Source organism: Quercus suber, unplaced genomic scaffold, assembly GCF_002906115.3.
Source record: "Quercus suber isolate HL8 unplaced genomic scaffold, Cork oak 2.0 scaffold_38, whole genome shotgun sequence".
Taxonomy (NCBI): Eukaryota; Viridiplantae; Streptophyta; class Magnoliopsida; order Fagales; family Fagaceae; genus Quercus; species Quercus suber.
In genome coordinates, this window is record NW_027069503.1 from 2123164 (window position 1) to 2146334 (window position 23171).

General features: G+C 33.8%; 2 protein-coding genes across 2 annotated transcripts; one reads left to right on the forward strand and one right to left on the reverse strand.

The window, feature by feature from the left end:
- Positions 1-583: 583 nt before the first annotated feature.
- On the reverse strand, positions 584-1150 carry LOC136066562 (secreted RxLR effector protein 161-like). Its single transcript, XM_065771038.1, has one exon. The coding sequence runs from the start codon at positions 1148-1150 to the stop codon at positions 584-586; it is 567 nt and encodes a 188-aa protein (XP_065627110.1).
- Positions 1151-6077: 4927 nt separating this feature from the next.
- On the forward strand, positions 6078-11881 carry LOC111996513 (probable leucine-rich repeat receptor-like serine/threonine-protein kinase At3g14840). The gene is made up of 16 exons (XM_065771039.1): positions 6078-6121; positions 6500-6571; positions 6660-6731; positions 6809-6880; positions 6992-7063; positions 7190-7261; positions 7381-7452; positions 7547-7618; positions 7750-7821; positions 7914-7985; positions 9566-9634; positions 10267-10332; positions 11085-11147; positions 11231-11266; positions 11376-11413; positions 11566-11881. The coding sequence occupies exons 1-16, from the start codon at positions 6078-6080 to the stop codon at positions 11742-11744; spliced, it is 1143 nt and encodes a 380-aa protein (XP_065627111.1). The 3' UTR covers positions 11745-11881.
- Positions 11882-23171: the final 11290 nt, after the last annotated feature.

The following is a 23171-nucleotide window of genomic DNA, read 5'->3' on the forward strand; positions in this document are numbered from 1 at the left end:
TTCCCACACAACATGCACTACAAAGCTTCAACTAGTCAAGTGCAATAAATAAGTTCATTAAAGCTAAACAAGGTACACAAAACATGTTATGTGTAAATAAATTGACTAACCTTGTTGTCAAATACCAAGAAAAATAATGCAAAACACAATTTGCTTTCCTCCTTTTTTTTTTTAAATTTATTTATAAAGGAAACAAAAAAAAATAAGTCCTAGAATGAAATGCATGAATGTTATGCAATGCAAATCCTAGAAACAAAAGAACACAAAAACAAAGAAAAAAAAATGGTCATAAAAGAGTAGAGCAATGAAGCACAAGGACCATGAAAGCCAAAAGAGACTAGGGACACCGAAGCGCACCAATTACTTGACGAAGTGTCTCAAACTTACTTCCATCAAAAGGTTTGGTGAAGATGTCAACGTTTTGACGTTCAGTAGGGATATACTCAAGAACAAGAATTTTCTTTTCAACTAGATCCCTAATGAAGTGATATCTAAGTTCAATGTGTTTGGTCTTAGAATGCTGAACAGGATTCTTAGATATATCTATAGCACTAGAATTATCACAATAGACAACCATGGTGTCTTATGGAATCCTATAATCACTCAAAAGCTTTTTCATCCAAAGGAGCTGAGAACAACAACTCCCAGCAGCAATATATTCTGCCTCAGCAATGGACAAAGAAACAAAATTTTGCTTTTTACTCATCCAAGCCACAAGATTGGCTCTAACATAAAAACACCCCCCAGTGGTGCTTTTTCCGCCATCAGCATTCCTAGCCCAATCAGAATCAGAAAAACAAGCAAGAGACAAATTTGACTCTTTGCCATAAAATAATCCATAATCACAAGTTCCACTCACATACTTTATAATTCTCTTAATAGCATTTAAATGAGAAACCTTAGGATTAGACTGAAATCTTGAGCAGACACCAACACTAAAAGAAATATCAGGTCGACTAGCAGTCAAATATAAAAGACATCCAATTATGCTTCTATACAAAGTAACATCAACAGACTCACCTGATGGATCAATTATTAATTTTGCATTAGCAGCCATCGGTGTTCTAGCATGAGCAGCCTTGTCTAGTCCAAATCTTTTGACTAGATTTCTTGCATATTTAGCTTGATTGATGTAGATTCCTGACTCCATTTGCTTTACCTACAATGCCAAAAAGTAAGTCAGTTCACCAACCATGCACATTTCAAACATTTCCTTCATTTCATCTGCAAAAGAATGAGCAAGAGAATCATTAGTAGCACCAAAAACAATGTCATCAACATAAATTTGAGCTACAACAAAACTAGTCTTATCCTTTTTTATGAAGAGATTTGTATCTGTAGATCCCCTTTTAAATCCATGCTCAATGAGATATGCAGTCAATCTGTCATACCAAGCCCTAGGAGCTTGTTTCAAACCATAGAGGGCTCTCTTCAACTTGTAGACATCATTCGGTCTGTGAGGATCAACAAAGCCTTTAGGTTGTTTAACATATACCTCTTCTTGTAGCATCCCATTTAAGAAAGTACTCTTGACATCCATTTGATACAACTTGAAGTTTAAATGACTGGCTATGGCCAACAATATCCAGATGGATTCTAACCTTGCTAATGGTGCAAAAGTCTCATCAAAATCAATTCCTTCCACTCGTGTGTGCCCTTGTGCAACAAGTCTTGATTTGTTTTTTATTACAGTGCCATGTTCATCTGACTTTTTCTTAAAGATCCATTTAGTTCCAATCACATTTACACTCTTCAGCCTAGGAACTAATTCCCACACATCATTCCAAACGAATTGATGAAGTTCTTCATGCATGGAATTTACCCAATCAGTATCTTGAAGTGCTTCATCCACCTTCTTTAGTTCAAATTGGGATAGATAGCATGAGCGAGTAATCACATTCAAGGCTTTTGATCTCAATCTCATGTCATCATTCAGACTACCCAATATATTTGTGGGAGGATGATTCAATCTCACTCTAGAGGATGGTCCTTTAACTAGAGATGTGGAGGTACCTTTCTGTTCAAATGAAGGACTGAGCTCACTTTGTCCTGTTGAGTGTCATGAACCGGAGTGGATGGTTCTGAACTTGATGGTACTAAAACTGTATCATTCAACAGCAACAGCTCTTTCTCACTATGTTTCCCCACATACTCAGTAGGAAGTGAATCATCAACTTCTAGAGACTTATCTTGAGTAGGAGCAGTGTTTTCTGAAAGTGCTTCTAAACACACTTCATCATTTATCACAACATTTGAATATTCCATGACTGTTTTGGTTCTCAGATTGTACACTTTATAAGCTCTACTAGTGGAAGAGTATCCTAAAAAGTATCCTTTATCACTTTTTGCATCAAACTTTTCTAGGTTCTCTCTATCATGTAGAATGTAACAGTCGCTACCAAATATCCTAAAATATTTGACAATAGGCTTTTTCCCTCTCCAGAGTTCATAGGGAGTTTTCTTGGAGTCAAGCCTGAAATACACTCGGTTGAGTATATGGCAAACAATGTTAACAGCTTCTCCCTAGAAGGATTTGGGCAACTTTTTTTTGTGTAGCATGACCCATGCCATCTCCTGAACAACCCTATTTTTCCTTTCCACAATCCCATTCTGTTGAGGTGTCTTAGGCGAAGAGAACTCTTGATGAGTGCCTTGATCATTGCAAAAAGTAGCCAGCTTGGTATTCTCAAATTCTCTTCTATGATCACTTCTAATTCTGGCTATCATAGTATCTTTCTCAACCTACAATTTCTTGCACAGATGTATCATCTTCTTAGGAGCCTCAGCTTTATCTTTCAAAAGAACAACCCAAGTATATCTAGTAAAATCATCCACAACGACTAGAATATACTTCTTTCTACCCAAACTCTGAACTCTAGCAAGACCCATGAGATCAAAGTGCAATAGCTCTAAAGGTCTTGAGGTTTGAACACTAGTCACAGACGGATGCTTGGATTTCACTTGTTTACCTATCTGACATGGTCCACAAATGCACTTATCTATCTTCTCAAACTTAGGTAAACCAATAATTGCATCACATTTGGAAATCTTCTCTAACTGCTTATGACTGGCATGCCCCAACCGTTGATACCACAAATCAACTTGATCAATCTTTGCACTAAAGCACTTGTTGTTTACACTTGGTGTTATGCCATAACAATTGTTAGCTATCCTTACACCAACACACATACAGTCACCTCCTCCATCAAGTATCTCACATTTATACTTGGTGAAAAGTACATTTAAACCATTGTCGCAAATCTGACTTATGCTAAGTAAATTGGCCTTCAATCCATCAACATACCAAACATCTTCAAAAATTGGCAATCCTGGAATGTCCACAGTTCCAATGCCTCTGATCACAGATTTGCTTCCATCTCCAAAAGTGACTATCCCAATCTTTCCTTCAAAGAGTGTTTTGAATAAACCTTTGTTTCCTGTCATATGCTTGGAACAACCACTATCCAAATACCAAAGACAAGAATCACGTGCCTTTAAGGTGGTTAAAGCAGTATAACATACATAATTCTTATCACATATGATTATACCAAGATACTCAAGGAAAGATTTAAAAAAAATAACAAGGGGCAAAGACAACAAGTAGGCAAGTTGACATATAAGCAAAAAGATTTTCCAAGAATCCATGACAACAGGGGTCAATGATCAGCTCAGAGATCAAAAGATCTACAACAAAAGAGCTACCTGCTTTAATACCACTTGATCGGTTTTTAGACCCCTTAAAACACAACTATTGGATTAACCTAGTTTATTAGCCAAGTGATTAACTTAGTCAAATTATGCAAATCTAGGTTAACACAATCAAATAATCATATCAAGATATAAAGTAGAAAAAATATAAAGAACACAAAGATATGATCACCTAAGAAAACCAAACCGGTAAAAAATTTGGGGAGGATTTAATCTAACTATTCTCAAAGTAAACTTGAATCCACTATATGAAAGAATCGAAGTTCATACAAAAGGACTTACAAGCACCCATGCTCGACTTTCTAATGCTACCTACCAGTAGAACTTACTGACACGACCACGTGCAAGCTCCGAATCCACGGACTCCTTCTTTCTTGGATTCTCCACAAGATACAAGCAGGAGTGCTTGTATTTCTTTAAGCTCCAATGGTAGCAACTGCGTTGATCATCAAAATGTTGATATTATCTCGACCTTAAAAACCCTAATTTTATGTGAAGGAAAGCTCCTCAAGGATCTCACAAGAGATTCACACAAACTGCAAAGTATGAGCAACAATACAACCAAAGCAACTCTCAAAAACATGGCTAGGGTTTTGTCTTATATACCTAAGGTAAAAACATAAAACCCAAAACATTTAATGAGATAGAGCTGAGTTGGAAATTCTGCAGAAAAACATTTTGGCTGACTTTCGATCGATCGAGTCTAACTTTTGATCGATCGAGCCAAGCCGAAATGCACCAATGCATTTGCAGCCTCTCGATTCCAACTTTACATGAATTACACAACTTTGAGCAAGCCTAAACAAGACTAAACATATTTTTTTGATTATGGTTTGCCAACATTACACATTAGAGTTCTAAATACACCAAATCCTAAGTCTTTAGAACCTAACAACAACAATGTCTTCCATGATGCACCAAGCACATTGAGTTTGACTGCCACATCACTCACTAGCATCTTAAGAAAGACAATCTTTAGTTATTCTCCATATTCTTTGCCGACCAACCTACTGATATCTTCACCAAAACTCACCTGCCTAGTCGTCTTCAAGATCTGATATCCAAACTCCAGTTGGCTTCCTCCTTATCACCTCGAGTTTGAGGGGGGATGTTAGTATATAGCTTAGTTTTGTCTAGCCCATCGGGTTTAGTCCAGTATACTATACTTATAGTATACTCATATTACTTATACTTCACACATACTTGGCCTATATAAGGCTCTCTATTGTACAATATTATTTACACAAAATATACATCAATATACAGACTATTCAGTCTTTCTCTCTCTCACTTTATATTCTTAACAATCACAAATCTAAACCTAGAAGGAGAACAACATCAAATATGTCCACACAAAAGCGAGTATACACGCAAAACAAACTCAATCTAACCAAGTTATATATAAAATACTAGTACTAACTTTACTAAGGCGGAAAATGGTACTATCCTGTCATATTTATATACAACGTTTAACCCACCAAATTGTTCAAAACATTTTCGAGGGCAGAAACCATAATAGGTAAATAAAAACCAACAATAATAAAGGCAATGGCATAAACTATAACATTTTGGCTTTAGTAGCTCTGTCAATTTGATACAATCCCTACACCAGATCCAACAACCCATTCCACCAAATCATATAACACTGACAATTTCGTTGCCTCTAGATTCTCAAATTTTGTGGAAAAATAAAATTGCATTTGATGAAGCAAAATCATAAACAATCAAATGCGTATTATATAAAAACAACCAAATGAAAATAAGGTTCGAAAAGAAAACTCTAAATTTTGATTACCTTTCTCAACACTACCCATTGCAAATGACAAAAACCTCTTTCTACGGTTGCACCTCTTGGCCTCACTCTATGATCTAAAAATAGGTCCAGTAAGAGAGAAATAGAGAGAAAATCAAAATTTGCTATCAAAGATTGAAATATGGCTCAATAACTTGAATCGAAACACTAAAACAAAACATGGCATTATAGATGATAGAAGACTAAATTAAAGCATAGTTAACAATTATTGGTAAATTAATGTATTAGTAGGATTATTTTTTAAAAAATTTAACAATTAAAGAGAACAAAAAAAAAAAAAGTAACAACTTAAAATACAAAATTAAATCGCATCAACCAAAGTAGAGTTCTAAAGAATACAAAAAAATCAACCCAAAGCAAAAAAAAAAAAAAAAAAAAAAAAAAAAAAAAAAAAAAAAAAAAAAAAAAAAAAAAAAAAAAAAAAAAAAAAAAAAAAAAAAACCAAAAAACCAAAAAACCAAAAAACCAAAAAATTGAGAGAGAGAGAGAGAGAGAGAGAGAGAATAACAAATTTATAGTAAAAGAGTATGAATAAGAAGGGACAAAATAAGGTAAGATGAAGAGTGATATTAAAGTAGAAGATAGTAGAGAGATGAAAAGGTAAGAGAATGAGAAATGTTAGGAAAATTGTAAATATTAAAATGAGTAAATGATAAAAAATGTTATAGAAAAATTGGAAAAAAATAAAATAATGACATGGTATATATATATATATAGACACACACGTGTGGACTAATAGGCAAATATATCAAGAATATAAGAATACTACATAGTACTCGTATTCTATATGACCATAATAAACACTACATGCATTCTGCATGACCATAGTGAGTTGTGTCATTTTTATTGTTTAATTTCTTAAGTCATATAAACATATATATGTGGAGATGACTTGTGTGTACTATAGACTTGATTTGAAAAATTCTGTTGCAACGGGTAAATAATAATAATAATAATATCACTGACGTTGTCACACAGATTTCTTAAAGGACAGGATCTTGCCGGTGTGCTTCCACCAGCTCTGGTGAAGCTACCCTACCTGAAGACGGTGTAAGAGGCGTAACCACTCTTTGTTTTACTACTTTGGACTTGAAAATTGATTTGAGCATCTAATTACGCTATTTACACTTCATTGGAGTGAATTCATTCGTAACTGTCTCAGTGGTCCTATACCCCACGAATGGGCTTCTTCTACAACGTTGGAACGTTTGTAAGTGACTTCTTCAGTTCATATCCAAGTTTAGCCAATAAATGCTCATCTTATTTGATCAGGTGTATTTGCTGTAGAGACATCAGTATGAACAACATATCAGGAGCAATCCCAAGCTTCTTGGGAAACATTACCACACTTAAAAATCTGTATGCTCTTTTTGTATCATTCTTTCTCACCTATCATATAGTTAGTGAAACTATAACATTCTTTCTTCTGGTCTAGCGAGCTCTAAATATTTAAGGAAATTATGTATTCAGGTTCATGTCCAACAATCTTCTTTCTGGAACTGTTGCCCATGAGCTTGGAAAATTGGTTAACTTAGAGAATCTGTGAGTGTTTCTTTGTTTGATTTTATTTAAAATTTTTAATCACATTTGATTAGTCATTTCTAAATTCTGATTTGCTTCATCCCTTAACACATGAAATGGTCTGAACTTTCCTTTTGTTGACTGCAGCATCCTTAGTGCTAACTATCTAACAGGAGAGTTGCCAGTTAATCTTACTAATCTGATCAAATTAAAAGAAATGTAAGTGGTTACTATTGTAACCTTTTCTATAGCTGATAGTATTTTTAGATTTTTCCTTGAATAATAAGCTTTTAGGTTTGTATTTTGTTCATTAATGTTTCTATTTTGGAACATATCAGTAGATTTAGCAGTAACAACTTCACTGGAAGAATGCCTGACTTTTTTCGAAGTTGGAAACAACTTAACCAATTGTATGTGCCTTTTTCCTATATTTTCTTATTTTCAATATAAATCTCTCTTAACTTCAGGTGTGATAAAGATCCATTTGAATTGTGTTGCTAACAGAGAGATCCGAGCTAGTGGTTTTGAGGGGCCCATTCCTTCTAGCATTTCCGTCTTAAGCGATTTAACCGACTTGTGAGTACTGCCTTCTAAGTTATTTAGCGGTTCTTGAGTTGCATAATCTCAAAGATACAATTGTGAGTTTTTTAAATTTAAGAATTTAATGTTGAAGAACTAACAGTTATTGATGGTGCAACTCTATGTAGAAGGATCGGTGACATAGTTGGAGAGGGTTCGAAATTTCCAAACTTAAGTAGCATGACAGGGATGAGTAGATTGTATGTAATTCTTTTGTTGTAAAATGCTATGAATTGAAATGCTAACAAAATTTATAGCAGTTTTTCTTATCTAAGCTTGATTTACATTTCAGGATGTTAAGGAGCTGTAATATCTTTGGACCAATTTCATCATATATATCAAACATGACACAACTTCAAATCTTGTAGTTCTCCTATCTTCTTTTTTTCCTCATATTTTTTGCCTCTTTTTTTATTGGAAAAGAAGTGAACTGCAGCCCCCTTATGATTGGAGAGAACATGGTCAATTATCCCCATTATTTATTTGTGATATAACACAATTCAAATCTTTTGATTTATCAAAAAGAAAAAATGAAAATTCAAATCTTTTTTTAATATAACTAGTTGTCAATTAATATGTAGAAGTTTAATACTTTATTTTCTAGAACTTAGAGCCCATAATCACTTTATTAATATTTTTGATGAAAAAATATATGCTGTAGTAGATTATGTCCTAAGACTGCTTGGACGACAATCGACAAAGAACCGAAAGTCCCCTCAAAAGACTTAAGAAGACCAATAATGATCCGTTAATCTTTGCCTCCTAACTAACCAATTTTTCTTTTTTAATTTAGAATAGAAACTTAAGCTAAAATGGGTACTATTTGACCGAGATGTGGTACCGAAAAGTGTTTGTTTCTTTAGACTCCCTTAAAACAGATTGTTTAAACCTAATAAATTAGCCAAGTAGATACTTAGGTTAATTATAAGATATAGGTTAAACAGTAGTAAATCATATCATGCACAACGGAAAAATAAAAGACACAACAATATGATTACTCAGGAAAACCAATGAAACTAACCATTTCAAAGTAAAAACCTAAGGAGGATATGACATATCTATCCTCAAGGTAATCAAATCCACTAGAATAGAATGGAAGTTTACAAAAGATTTACCACCTAAATCTATTGCTACCTTTAGTAGAACTTTCTAACACGACCACGTGCAACTCCAACTCCATGAACTCTTCTATCTTGGAATTACAAAACATAAGCTCCCATGCTTATGACTTTGAGATCTCCTTCAAAGGTTTTAGATCATTAGCAGTTGTTGATCTTGTAGTTGCAACTTCATTCCACCAGTTCTTGATTGTAGATCTTGTTTCAGTAGACACTTGTAGAGTTAGAAGGTTACAGAAACCTCACAGATCTCACAAGAGTAACTCATAAGTCTTCTAAGAACTTGTAAAACGTAGTTAGGGTTTTCTTTTTATACATAGAAGTGTTTCACTCAAATCCTAAACATTTTTGCAATCTTAAGCCTGATTTAAAATCTACAAAATTAACCTTTCTATGATTTTCGTTCAGTCGAGTCTAATTTTCTATTGGTCGAACTTCACAAAACTTGAACTCTTCTTTCTACAATTTGAATGTTCTTGAATCTTGATTTGTACAATCTTGAGCAATGTCTAACACCTAATTTAGACATGTTTTTGTTCTCGGTTTTCCAACTTACACAAAATAAGAATCGAAACATTTAATCCCACATATTTAGAACCTAATAGAAAGCATAATATTGCCACTGATTACATAAACATTTTTGGAGTTTCTCTAGATGTTCGTTACAAACTTATCATGTTTTTTATTTTGACTTACATGCATTTTAGTAGAGGAATTTTTGTGTCTACCTTACGTGTGTGTAATTTTTTATTTTATTTTATTCGGCGGTACAGTTATATACCTTCTTTTTTGTTATTATGACATCTGTATTGTTATATTCTTGCAGAGATCTCAGCTTTAACCAATTGGATGGAACGGTTCCAAATTTTGATGTTCTAAAAAACTTGACATTCATGTAATATTCACAACCAAACCTTTAGCATGGTTCAATTGTAGATTAAATTCAAATAATTAATTAGACAGCTAAAGCACCAACGATATGCAACCAGGTTTGGCTTTTGGCCAAAGTCTATGGGTGAATGTGCAGTGAACTTCACTCTGTATACACCAAAAACCAGAACCCTCTTCATCTGCTTTGTCTTTTAGAATAAACATAAGAGGACCTTATCTAACTGGGTCGTTACAATAGAAAATAAACTAGGACCTTTAATATAGTCATACTATTAACGCTTTGTTTGTTTTGGCAATAATATTTTTTTTAAATGAATCATTTTTCAAAAATATTTTCCATAAAACTATTTCATTTTTCTATATTTTATAGTAATCTCAAATGAGTTGAAAAATAATCTCCTAACTTTTCTTATTTAGCTTGCTATGAGAATAGAATTTTTTTCCAAAAAAATTTATTGGAAAAAAAATCTAAAAATAAGCAATATTTTTTTAAGTTGACCAAAGATATTTTTCATTTGACTCATTTTTTTATGCTACCAAACATTAGAAAACACAAAAAATTATCTTCACACAATGTTTTCCATTGAAACATTACTTGTGATATTGTGTTTTTTTTTTTTTTTTTTAACTAAACAGGTATCTGACAAACAACTTGCTTACTGGGGCTATTCCAGACTGGGTCAAGAACAGAGATGATAACTAGTAAGAGTTTTCATCCTAATTTCTACTTCAATTTTGCATGGACTTGTGAGTCTGGACAAGCATATTTTTAAAGTTATTAACAAGATATTATATACATCACTTTGGACAGTGCTTCATCTTATGGCCTCTTTATAGATCAGTTGCATATTTTTCTCTCTCTAGATGAGTAGCTGATCTCAAACAAGCACATGTTAGCTTTGTTTTGGATCTTGCTCCATGTGGCTCTATAAAAAAGCAATACATGAACAAATATACTTTCCATTGTTAAGTTGGTTGTCTAATATCTGGGTAGATTAGACTGATGACTAAAGTTTGAGCTAACTGGATAAGCTTGTTGGTATGAACCCGAATTGATGTTGGATAATCATTGACAAACCAGTTGCATAGGTTTAGGAATAGAGCAATTTGGAAGAATATTACACTACACGTTACATGCAGTCCATCATATTAATGATCATACTATACTTTAGGGACCGTAAACATTAGCCAAAATCTTTCATGTACTGGCTAATTTGGTAAAGAAGGCCGAGAATGATAGTATTGACTAACAGTTATTTCAAACTTCAAAAAGTCCATATTTTCTGTGACGCTGTTCCTGAATTATTGAAATGATTTCTTTTATGAATTTTCTTTACATCTTGAATTGTATAAAGTATTAAATGTTTTGGCAAAATACTCTTATAAAGTTCCCTTAACTTCTTGTTCGGAGTTATAGTGAGTTATATAGTATAATTATTATGCTTTTTGTGCAGCCAAATAGATCTTTCTTACAATAATTTTACAGAGAGCCCAGCCCCACCTTGTCGTGAAACTCTGTATGTCTCTGGCTGTTGGAGCTTTATACACTTTGCTATCTTCTCCAATTATGTGAAACTAACGTTTTCTTCCCTTGCTTCAGAAATGTCTTCAAAAGTTCTTCTGGAAGGGACAACTTGTAAGCTTCAAACTTGTGAACTTATTAAAAGAACCCATGATATTGTTTTTAGTCCATTTTCAGGTTTATTTTGGATAGCTGACACTCTTTATCTACTTCACTGATTGAGAATACTTCATGAGTGCCTGAACACTCCATGTTCAAATGGTAAATATATATCTATTCAAATAAAAAATAAATATTTTTCCTGCACAAGACAACAACAAAAAGTAATTAAGAGTACAATGGAAATTTCATTGTTGTTCTATCACAGCTACTTGTATTTGATTGTCAATAATATGGATGCTGCTTCTATATAGATCGGTATTCATTGCATATAAACTGTGGAGGGAAAGCAACCATTGTTGGAAACATTCAGTATGAAGAGGATGAAGACTCAGCTGGTGCAGCGAAATTTGATCATGGAAGGGAGAATTGGGGATTCAGTAGCACTGGACATTTTTGGGACGTAAACTATCTGGAAAAAAATATTGGCTAAATAGCAAATAATGTATCCATACTCACAATGAACGAGCCCGAACTATACACAAATGCAAGCCAATCTCCTCTTTCATTCACATATTATGTCCGCTTCTTAGCAAATGGAACTTATAAAGTGAAACTTCACTTTGCAGAAATAGTATTCAGAGAGATCTGTTTCCAGTTTTGGAAGACGGATATTTGATATTTATGTCCAGGTATTCTGTCAAATTTATTTATTTTTTCTGTATATTATACTGCAGAAGTTCTAGGAACCAGCCTTTCCAATAAATTAGGGATAAGACTGCCTACCATGACCTCTCTTGGACTTTGCAAAATTAGGAGCTTCGTTAACTGGGTATGACATTTTCTTTATATTATAGTAGAGGAGTTGGTTGAATTAATTTGCTGCAGGAAAAATTGGAGTGGAAAGATTTTGATATTGAAAATTCTGCAAGAGGGGTTGATAAAGCAGTTGTTGTGGAATATAAAGCAAATGTTACGAATAGAAATTTGATGATTCTCTTTTACTGGGCTGGGAAAGGGACTACATTTACCCCAATGAGAGCAATATTTGGTCCTCTCATATCAGCTATCTCTGTGGAATCTGGTAACTGTATTGGAGATTGAGAATCCTGTTGTCCAACTTCTTCCACACTCAGATTAGATTGATAAAAAATAGAAACATAGAAATTAGTGGAAGTAGAACACCATAATTATCTTTATCTGCATTTAAAATGAAAGACTCAAAACCAGGTTAAACACCATAATTATCTTTATCTTCATTTCATGACCATGTCCAGTGAATTTGTGTCTCTACACCACCTGTTTCTATCTAGCTTTGGATTTTATGTACGGTGCTAAATATATTTCTGAATGCAATCTTATAATCACTGTTCTTAGCTAATTTCTTTTTTCTGTAGATTTCGTTCTCCCTGACCATGAGGATGGCACAATGAAGATATCCATTGTGGTTGGGGCTATAGTTTTGGTGCTGCTACTCATTTTTATGATTTTGGGCATTCTTTGGTGGAAAGGCTGCTTGGGAAGGAGGATACCAAGGGAAAATGGTAATCTGTGCAAATCTTGATGAGGAAATTAGAAAGGACTCCAATCATTTTCTCCAACTATGGCAGAGTTGGAACAATGTATACAAAAATTTTATCTTTCTTTTCCTTTCCATGGATGATCAGCATTCCAAAGTAACCCTTGAAAAGCTACTGCCTGATTGCAGAACTGAGGAGCATATGAACTTATCTTTGGATGATGCATTATTATTAGAGTTATTTAGTTCCAATTTTTATGATAAATGACCCCATGGAATCATACGAAAAAGCTAAATATCATTGCTTTAAAAAAATAATGCATAAAGTGATTTTTAGAATGAATGATGCATGATTGGCTAACGCTCACTGTAGTTGAGCAAATCTCTAAAGCTTTGCATAGATCAAGTTTCTTAGAGAGAAAAGATTATCAATTGCAAAATCCTTAGTTTACATTGTAGACTAAATAGATGTGTACAATGTTATATACATTTGGTTAGTCTATAACGCAAATCTTATATTGCTAGTACAATGTAAACTTATAATTACCCTTTTCAATTTTGAATAAACTCACTTTCAATATGTCCTCAAAGTTGAATGAAATTTAGTTTGTCTGTTTAATATTCTTATTCTTGTTATAAAAATGATCTTGTATCAAGTTTTAGGCACATCTCATTCTATTCTAAACTAATGAATTTTTTTTATTTTTTTTATAGATAAACTTCTTGTAATTGCTGTGCAGAAGTAACAATGAAGCAAAAGACAAAGTCTAATGGTCTTCAGTACTTTTTCATATATTTTTCTTTAATTTCTTATAGCTTGTGATCAACTACAATATAGTGCCTTCTAAAGGAATTTAATTTTCTTTTCCTTTAAGAGTCATCTAATTGGTCAAAGAGGCATGAAAATATTTTGTTATAAATTGGTCTTGCTATACTCTAAGATGCAGTCTGACATCTTACCCTGATGCTTTTGACAAAGTTAAAGGGATTAGATCTGCAAATTGGTTTTTTTACATATAGACAAATAAAAGCTACCACTAGTAACTTCAATGCCGCAAACAAGATTGGGGAAGGTGGTTTTGGATCCGTTTACAAGGTATCTTACAACACTTTCACCATTCTAGAATGATTTTTGATAAGCCACAATCTGAATGACCCCTTGTGATTAACCCTAATTAATTAATTAGCCAAGTTATTAATTAATCAATTAATCATGCAATTGCGTGGAGGCACAAACAAATCACCAAAAACTAAATATGCAGCGGAAATTAAATAACACGGTGATTTGTTTACAAATGGGGAAAACCCTAATGGCAAAAACCCCACCGGGTGATTTTTAGGTCACCACTCCCGAAACTCCACTATTATCAAATCAAGCGGTTACACGTAAAGGAATCCCAAGTACCTTACCAACTTACAGTTGAACCCTTACCCCAATACCCAATTGGACTTGATCTGTAGCGACAATTCCCACCTTTGATGCACGTCTCCCAAGTACGTGACTAACCAATGCGCGGATCCTAGTACGCGACTTCAGAACACCAACTTAGGAAGAAAGGTTGGCTGCAAAGTTCTTCAGTTCATCCTTTATGATGAATAGCAGGAAGATGCTTGGTTACAAAACCCTACGTTGCAAATACACAGCAACTTCTCGAAGGAAGATGAATTAGGTCAAGAACTTCGTCTTTTGATCACAATTTGCTTGAACAGAGATTGCTCAATGATATTGCAACTTGTGTCACACTTGACGGCTCTTAAAACAATCCTTTTATATGTTTAGGGTTAAAAGAAAAGAAGGCCCAAAATCATATTCACGGATCCCAAGAAAATCAAATTGGAAATCTAAAATTTTAAATCTCGACAAATAGCAAGTGTCGAGGTAGCTATCGAGAAGGTGTTGAGCTTTAAAAACTTTGCACTTCAGCTTGCTTTTTCTTGGACAGACTTGATGACTTCAACACTTGACCTTGAAACCTTGTTTCTTGAAGTATTAAAAACACCTAGAACTACCCAATTACAAGTAGAGTGCGTTTTGTCAAAGGATTAGCCAATTTACATAAATAAGTGACATATGTTCTTAACAAGTGAAAACATATATGTCCTAACANATTCTCCTCCATAATAATCTGGATTTTAGGATCTTCTTCCATAACAAGACATTCATTAATTTCCTTAGAAATATCTATATTTTCTTCAAGAAAAGTATTTATTTCAACATACAATTCTTCCCTTAATGGTGGAATATTTAGCTCTTCAAAATAATTCAAGTACGAATTTCTTGGCCAATAATGATAATCTTGTTTTGTATACGACAAAAGTTAATCACAATCCAAAGGATAAAATTTGATAGCAAGCATCTTTTTCATCTTTGACCATGAACGAATTTTGTGTTGACCTTGTAGGGTTCTATCAAATTGTACTTGTTCCCATCAACGTAAGGCATACTCACTAAGTTTATACAAAGCAAGCCCAACTTTTCTCTCATAACAAATATTTTCATGGTCAAATAAATTCTCTAAATCAAGTAACCAATCAAGAAAATCTTCTTTTAAAAAACAACCATTAAAACTTGCAATTCTCTTTTGAGGCCTATATGAGATTTGCTTACCAATAGGTTGCCCATAAGTTGCGTCTCCGCTATAGTTATCCCTATTGTTTCCATTCTTTAACAGAGCCATCTTATCATAGATATTTGTGAGTGCTTGTTGTACGCCACGCAATACTTGCTAAGTTATTCATCATTGTTGTGGTGGCGGCTACCGTCTCATCGATTAGCAATCAGACTAGGGTAAGTCAAGGCTCTAATACCAACTGATGTCGCGAAAACCTGAAGAAAGCACATACGATGCTCTTTTGATGGAACAGAAACTAAATTGTTAATTTTTGGTAGTAAACCTCGAATCCATGAGGGTTCCTTGAATCTACAAGGTGATAAACTGGAATCTACTAGAGAAAAGTTTCAAAAAAACTCTGCAATTTTATTAATAATAATCTCTAAAAAACGTTTACAGACTTGGAGGCCTATTTAAAGGCTCCGTAAAACTAGACAGATAAGAAAATATATTCTAAAAAAGTCCTAATTAATACCTAACTATATCAGGAACCAAATTTAACCTAAAGAGCATTAAAAGCACCTAAAAACAAGGAAGAAAAATGCCCTAAACCTAAAATAACGAAAATTACATAAAAATACCAAATATAAAAAATTATAGAAATTAATTTGAATATTTTGTCCTACATCACCAAATCTCCCTAGTATATGCTTGACATGAAACCCAAAAAACATCCCACAACACACTCAATAAATATCCATTCAATCCGGGGCATCACATCTATAACCTCTCTGGCTTGCTAACTTGACTTAAGTTTGACATTGGTTTAAAATGGTGAAGTATGGGACCCAGAGTTCGGTTAGTATCATGACTTGGTTGGTTCGGAGTCCACAATGAAAACTTGTGGCGTGACTAGGACACAGTATCAAGTCAAGGGGTTGTAAACCCCAAGTTACTTTCTTGATATAGGCGAGTTGGTTGAGAGGTAGATGAGCCCTGAGTGAGGACGTGATTGTGAGATTGCATGGAGGGCCCGAATGAGGAGAAATCAAGAGTGAATCTGAGATATTCATTGAGGTCGAAGTTGAAGATGCAGACTAAAGAATTGAGTGTTGAGAATTTTGGGGGTAAATAATGGAAAACATAAATGAAGTTGACTTACATGAACAAATAAATTTGCTATCTTTAAGATAGTATTTACATCCACTCAATTGAGTTTGCTATAGAGCTCTAGGATAATCACCTCCAAGATAAAACTAAGTTCGAATTCTATAAGTAGAAATCTTGGAGAATCATGAAAATTTCTCTTCAATGTAGGAAATATATACAAAATTCCCAGATGTGAGATGCAAAAATAGATAAAAATATGTGCCAAAGAAAACAATCACACAAGACAATATTTACTACGTCCACAAAGTTGCAGTTATTTCACTATTCATAGAAAAAAAATAAAAGATGAGATAGTACAATTTTTCTCTTTAAAAAACAACACTAAACCCTAATTTGAAAAACCACAGTATTTACGATCTGCACAACACATTCACAATGAACTAAAAACAAGCCAAAAATTTCCCATGGACTAAGCCTCAGAAAATCTCTCATTAAAAACTGTATCACTTTTATATTGAGTTGGGTCATAATTTGGATCAAATACAACCAGGCTCCATATAGCCCAACAAATCAACCACTTGGAAACTAGTTCAATCAACATTAGTCGCATACCTCCAAACACAATCTCTCATCACTGCAACTCATCCTCTTGTCCTCAAGTTAAAAGACCAACTAAAGCTACACACAGCTTCAACTTCTTAATGGTGACACCTTTAGTCAACATATCTGTCAAATTCTTAGATCCAAAAATCTTCTCAAGTATTAACAGTTCATCTTCAACAAGATAATAGATAAAATGGTATCTCATCTGTATATACTTTGACTTTGAATGAAAAACTGAATTTTTAGCAAGAAAAATACCACTCTAATTGTCATTGTATAGAATACCCATCTCCTACTTCTTGCCCAATTTATCCAAGAAACTATGTAGCCAAATCATCTCCATTGCAGCTTTAGTCATTGCAACATACTCTGCTTTTGTAGTAAACAAATCAACAATCTTCTATAAATTTGAAGCCCAAAATATAGCTATACCACCTAGAGTAAATATAAACCCAGTAGTACTGTTTCTACTGTCAATGTCACCTGCTAAATCAGCATCTAGATAACTTAGTAGTTTCAAACTTGCACCTATGAAGTAAAGACATGTATCTAATGAACCTCTTAGATACCTCAAGATCCACTTGACTACCTCCCAGTACTTCTTTCCTGACCAGCTCATGTATCTACTCACAACTCCCACTACATGTTCAATGCTTGGTCTTTTACACACCATAGCATACATTAGGTTACCAATAGCTGAGACATAGGATACCTTGCTCATATGGTCCCTTTCTTCATTTGTCTTTGGTGACTATTTTTTACTTCAAGAACAAAAATGACGATTAACAATATGGCTTTTGGCTATATATGTATATTTACAGAATCAGTAATATCAAAAGATTCATTTCGCGTTGGTTTTGGATGAAACACTATCGAAATGAGAGAAAGAGATAGAGATACTGTTGATCCATGAGATCCAGACGGAGTGGTAGTGTCCGAGCAGGGGCGGTGACACCACTAGTGAACTCAGTCCCTCTCTTTCTCTCTCTCTCTCTCTCAAACCGGCTCACTCTCTCTCTCGAGGACTCAAAGCTAGGGATTTGAGTGAATCCCTTTTTTTTCGTTTTGATTCAGTGAAGGGAACGAATCCCTTTTTTTTTTTTGACTCAGGGAAGGGGAGCGATGACGTCGTTCCTCGAATGTTTTTTTTTTTTTTTTTTTTTTTTTTTTTTTTTTTTTTTCAGATTTTTCTTTTAATTCCGATTTTTTAAAAAAAAAAAAAAACCATGAAAACGGCATTGTTTTGGCAGCAGTAACGGATTTGTAACGGAGCCTTGAATTGAAAAAAATTAAAAGTTAGAGTACTAAATTGACAAAACTGAAAGTTAGAGGACTGAAATGAAAAAACGTGAAAGTTAGTGGGTCAATTTTGTATTTTTGCCTATATTTTTATATTACTATATATTAGGTTAATATATTGATATTATATAATGTGCAATATATATATATATATTAAAGTTAAAGTAATGGTAATTTCAAAACGGCATATGGGTATTAATTGGTACAGAAATATTTTGTTTTTTTAGTCAAATTGATTACCTTGATTTATTAATACTAATTGGAGTTTCATAATAATTTTTTTTATTCTTCAGCCCCCCTTAATTTGGAGTTCTGACTCCGTCCTTGGCAACGCATATCACTAGTAATTTATTATTTACAAGTACAGAAACTACGGCTCTATATTCTACTTCCAGCAACCATAGAAAACCACAGATCAAGAGAAAACGTCTTTTAGTTTTCAATTTGTTTTCAGCCTAGCATGAAAGACAACCTAAAGCCAAGTAAGAATAGGATTACAAAGTGATACAATATTTGACAAGTCTGGTTGTGACTTGTCATAATTTGTATGATAAGTCTGGTTCGCCATGTAGCCGACATTACGATGTAATTCAAGGCAACTCACTAAAGTGGCTTTAGAAGATTTTTTTAGAGTAATTAGTAAGAAACTTAAATTTTAAAATATTTATTATCTAATAAAGAGATAACTTGAATATATCAACATTTCAAATACAAAAAATGTAAATACATGAAGTATTATAATTTCTTTTCACTAACAAAGAGAAAAAGAAAAAAAGGGATTGATAAGAGATAAAGTCAGAACTGATAAGACTAATATGGAAGTAATAAAGTGAAAGAGAGTTTGAAATGATAATAGAGAAAAGAAAAAAGAAGGGGGGGGGGGGGGTGAAGGGAGGGAGAGAGAGAGAGAGATGATATTTTCTACAATTGTGAACTGAGTTCAAAGAGCAAATTGTTGCGACATTAAAGCCTAAGAGGGCAAAACTACTGGCACTTCCATAAAGAACTTATGACCACAGTATTTCTCTTAATACTATTTTTTAAGCAAAAATAAACTTAGAAATTATTTTTATGTAATCGGTTAAAAGAATTACAAATTTGAATATATGATTAAGATTTTTTATTTTTGTTTTTTAATAAGATTTTTGTTGAATCATTTGTTCACTTGTTGTTGTTTGGTCTAGTATTGTTTTTGTTTGGGTTATTTTTGTTGCTATTTGGGCTAATTTTTATTGTTGTTATTTAAGCTTTTATTTTAAGGGGTTAAGGGTTATATTTGGGGAGTCAAAATTATTTTTGGAATAATGTTACGTCTACAATATTTTCACAACAAAACTTTCATGCGATAAACTATTTTTGGTGAGTAAAAAAGTGATTTTAGTATTTGTCTCAAATTAGAATTAGTAACAACCTACCATATAGGATTTATTGTGAAATCATTGTGAAAATGTTGTGGATGTAATTACTCTTATTTTTGTTGAATTCAAATTCTTGTGATTCTCAAGTCAAAGTGTTTAAAATTTTGATTAGAGTAGTCAAAATATGTTAATTTAGACATGAAGCCACCCTTGACTTAAACATGGAGCCACCCTTGACAACTCAATTACGAATTGATTTCTCATGCAATTGTAAAAAAATTTCTAATTCAAGGGCTGATATTAAAAATGATTTTTTAACTTTTCAATCTCGATCAGCTATCAGTTCACTATTGCATAGGGCTATTGCATCAAATCCTTACGGAAAAACTGGGAAAAAAAAATAAAAAAATAAACCTACATAATCGCAATTTAAATGTAGAGATTATGCGTTAGTTTGACATTATAAGTTTGGACAAAATTGCTAAATGGCCTTTTTGGGAAAACTAAGCAGCGTTTTGCCCTATTTTTTAAACTAATTAGGGAAACGCCCCTCTTTTGAAAATCGATTTTCTCAAAATCGAGTTAGGCCCTACAGTGGCGTTTTTAAGGAGCCTATAGTGATGTTTTCCGAACCTATAGTGGCGTTTTGTAACTTGATTTATATGAAATCGAGTTATAGGTAAAAAAAAATTAAAAAAATTTCCTATAACTCGATTTAATGGAAGTCGAGTTACAAAACGTCACTATAGGTCCTGAAAAGGTCACTATAAGTCCTTAAAAACTCCGCTATAGGGCTCCAATTTTTTTTTTTTTTATAAGTCGATTTTGAGAAAATCGAGAATCAAAAGAAAGGCATTTCCTTAATTAGTTTGAAAAATAGGGCAAAATGCTGCTTAGTTTGCTCAAAAATGACATTTAGCAATTTTGTCCTTATAAGTTTATTTGGCCTTTTATTTTATATTATTTTAAAAAAAATTGGGTTAAAGTATACTTGTAATGACAATAACATCACATAAGTTAGCTTTTCGTTGGTTTTGTAATATGAAGGAATCTCTCTTTTACATCTTAGGAATGGGACGTAGTCCAAACTTTTGAAGATTCGAAAGCAAAAGCAAAAATTATTGAACGTTAAGGGCCCTACTCTTTAAATTGTAGAGGTCCCTTAACATTTAACTAGAATGTCTGGTATATCAAATTTTTGTGGTGTCTTTTTGGTATCGACTGTTGTCCTGCATCACGTAAGTTAGCTTTTCTTTGGTTTTGTAATATGAAGGAATCTCTCTTTTAGAGCATCCACAGCTGAAAATCTTATCCCATTCTATTTTACCATTCCAAAAAACTACTTTATCAATTACAACATACAATTTTTCAATATACCTAACATCCCAAAACTTTATTTTTTTCCCAGTTTATTTAAATATTCTTTTTTATTATTATTTTTTTTTACTATTTCTCTCTCTCTCTTTTCCTTTTCGTCTCTCTCCCTCAACCTCTGGCACAAGAACAGATAAGAAAAAAAAAAACCAACAAGGTCTCTCTAGGTCTAAAACATCACCACCACCGTAACCCCTACGCCAAACCACACCATAACCCCCACGGCAAAACCACCACATCAACAACCTGCTGATCTAAACAAATGCAATCAGCACCCACAGCACACCACGGGGAGATTGGCTCCGTCGCGAAGGCTCTACATGCCACTAAGAGATTGGCTCGTGTCGCTCTAAGCACTGGCGATCTGCATGGACTCAACAGCAGTGACGGACCGAAATCCACGTCTAGTTTTTGGACCTTACATCGGACACTCAACACCGGAGATTTCCACACAGACGCTGCACTCACCATCCCGGTTGTCTTGGCTGAGTTCATATCTGAGAAAGTGTGATAGAGAAAGTGTGAGCTCCGATCTGACGTGAGCTTCAATCTGGTGCATGATGCTCAACACCATGTAGTATCTGAGAAAGTGTGATAAAGAAGAAGGAGAAAGAGAGGAAAGGGAGTGAGAGATAGAGAAAGACAAAGAGAGATGAGAGATAAGAGAGAAAAGTATGAATAAAATATTAATATTATTTTTGGCATAGTGCTACAATGTCATCTTACATGTAAGAGCATCTGCAAGAGGCTGGTCAAATGCTAAATGTGAAGGCTATTCAGCATTTAGGCCCAAAATATGCTCAGCAATTGGATGGCTAAACTGGTAAATGCCGAATTTTTTTGGCATAGTGCTATAATACCATCTCATATGTGAGATGGTACTATAGCGCTATACCATCTCATATGTTGACGGTAGATTATGGGTTGGTGGTGGTGGTGGTGGTGGTGGTGGTGGTATTAGGTGTGTGTAGTGCGACAGTGGTGGTGATTATGGTTGTTGAACAGAAATAAAGAGAGAGAAAGAATTAATAATGTGTTGTATTGTAAATTATGGTAATTGTGGGATATATTATTTTATTGTGTAGAAATATTATTTTAATGAGTAGAATAGGAAAATAAATGTTGGGATGTTGGGGGTATTGTAAAATAGTATGGTATAATTGATAAAGTAGCTTTTTAGGATAGTAAAATAAGATGAGATATGAAATCCGGATATGGATGCTCTAAGATGGCACTGTAGCACTATGCCAAAAAATTTGCACTTTCCCACTTTTAGCCTTCCAGCTGCTAACGTATTTTGGACCTAAATGCCAAATGTTGCTTACATTTGACATTTCCAAGGCCGGCTGGGGATTCTCTTACATCTTAGGAATGGGACGTAGTCCAAACTTTTGAAGACTCAAAAGCAAAAAAAAAAATTATTGAATGTTAAGGGCCCTACTCTTTAAATGGTACGTAGAGGTCCCTTAACATTTAGTGAGGGTTTGGATACAGGTTGTGTTTCTGCATTTTGGTCTTCCTGCATCCCCCCCCCCCCTTTTTTATTTATTTTTTTTGCCTCAGCGCACATTTCGGGGGGACAACGACTACTGTTCATGAATAGTAGCCATATAATGCTGACTTTTCAGCACTTCTCATCAGTTTGTGGGTCTCGTGCACTATTCATGGGACCCACAAAATTCACTTTTTAATAACTTTTTCATTAAAAATGGGTCCCACGACATTATTCACATATTTAAAAATTATTTTGCTATAGGGTTTTCAATTTTCAATTTTCAATTTCAGCAAAATAAGTTTTATCCAAACGGATCTTTAACAAGAGTGTCTGGTATATCAGACTTTTGTGGGGTCTTTTTGGTATCAACTGTTGTCCTGGCATCACATAATCTCTCTTTTACGTCTCAGGAATGGGACGTAGTCCAAACTTTAGAAGATTCAAAAGCAAAAACAAAAATTATTGAACGTTAAGGGCCCTACACTTTAAATTGTAGAGGTCCCTTAACATTTAACAAGAATATCTGGTATACCAGACTTTTGTGGGTTCTTTTTGGTATCGACTATTGTCCTTGTTTGGTTGATATTCTTGTAAAGGACTCTAGCGCCCA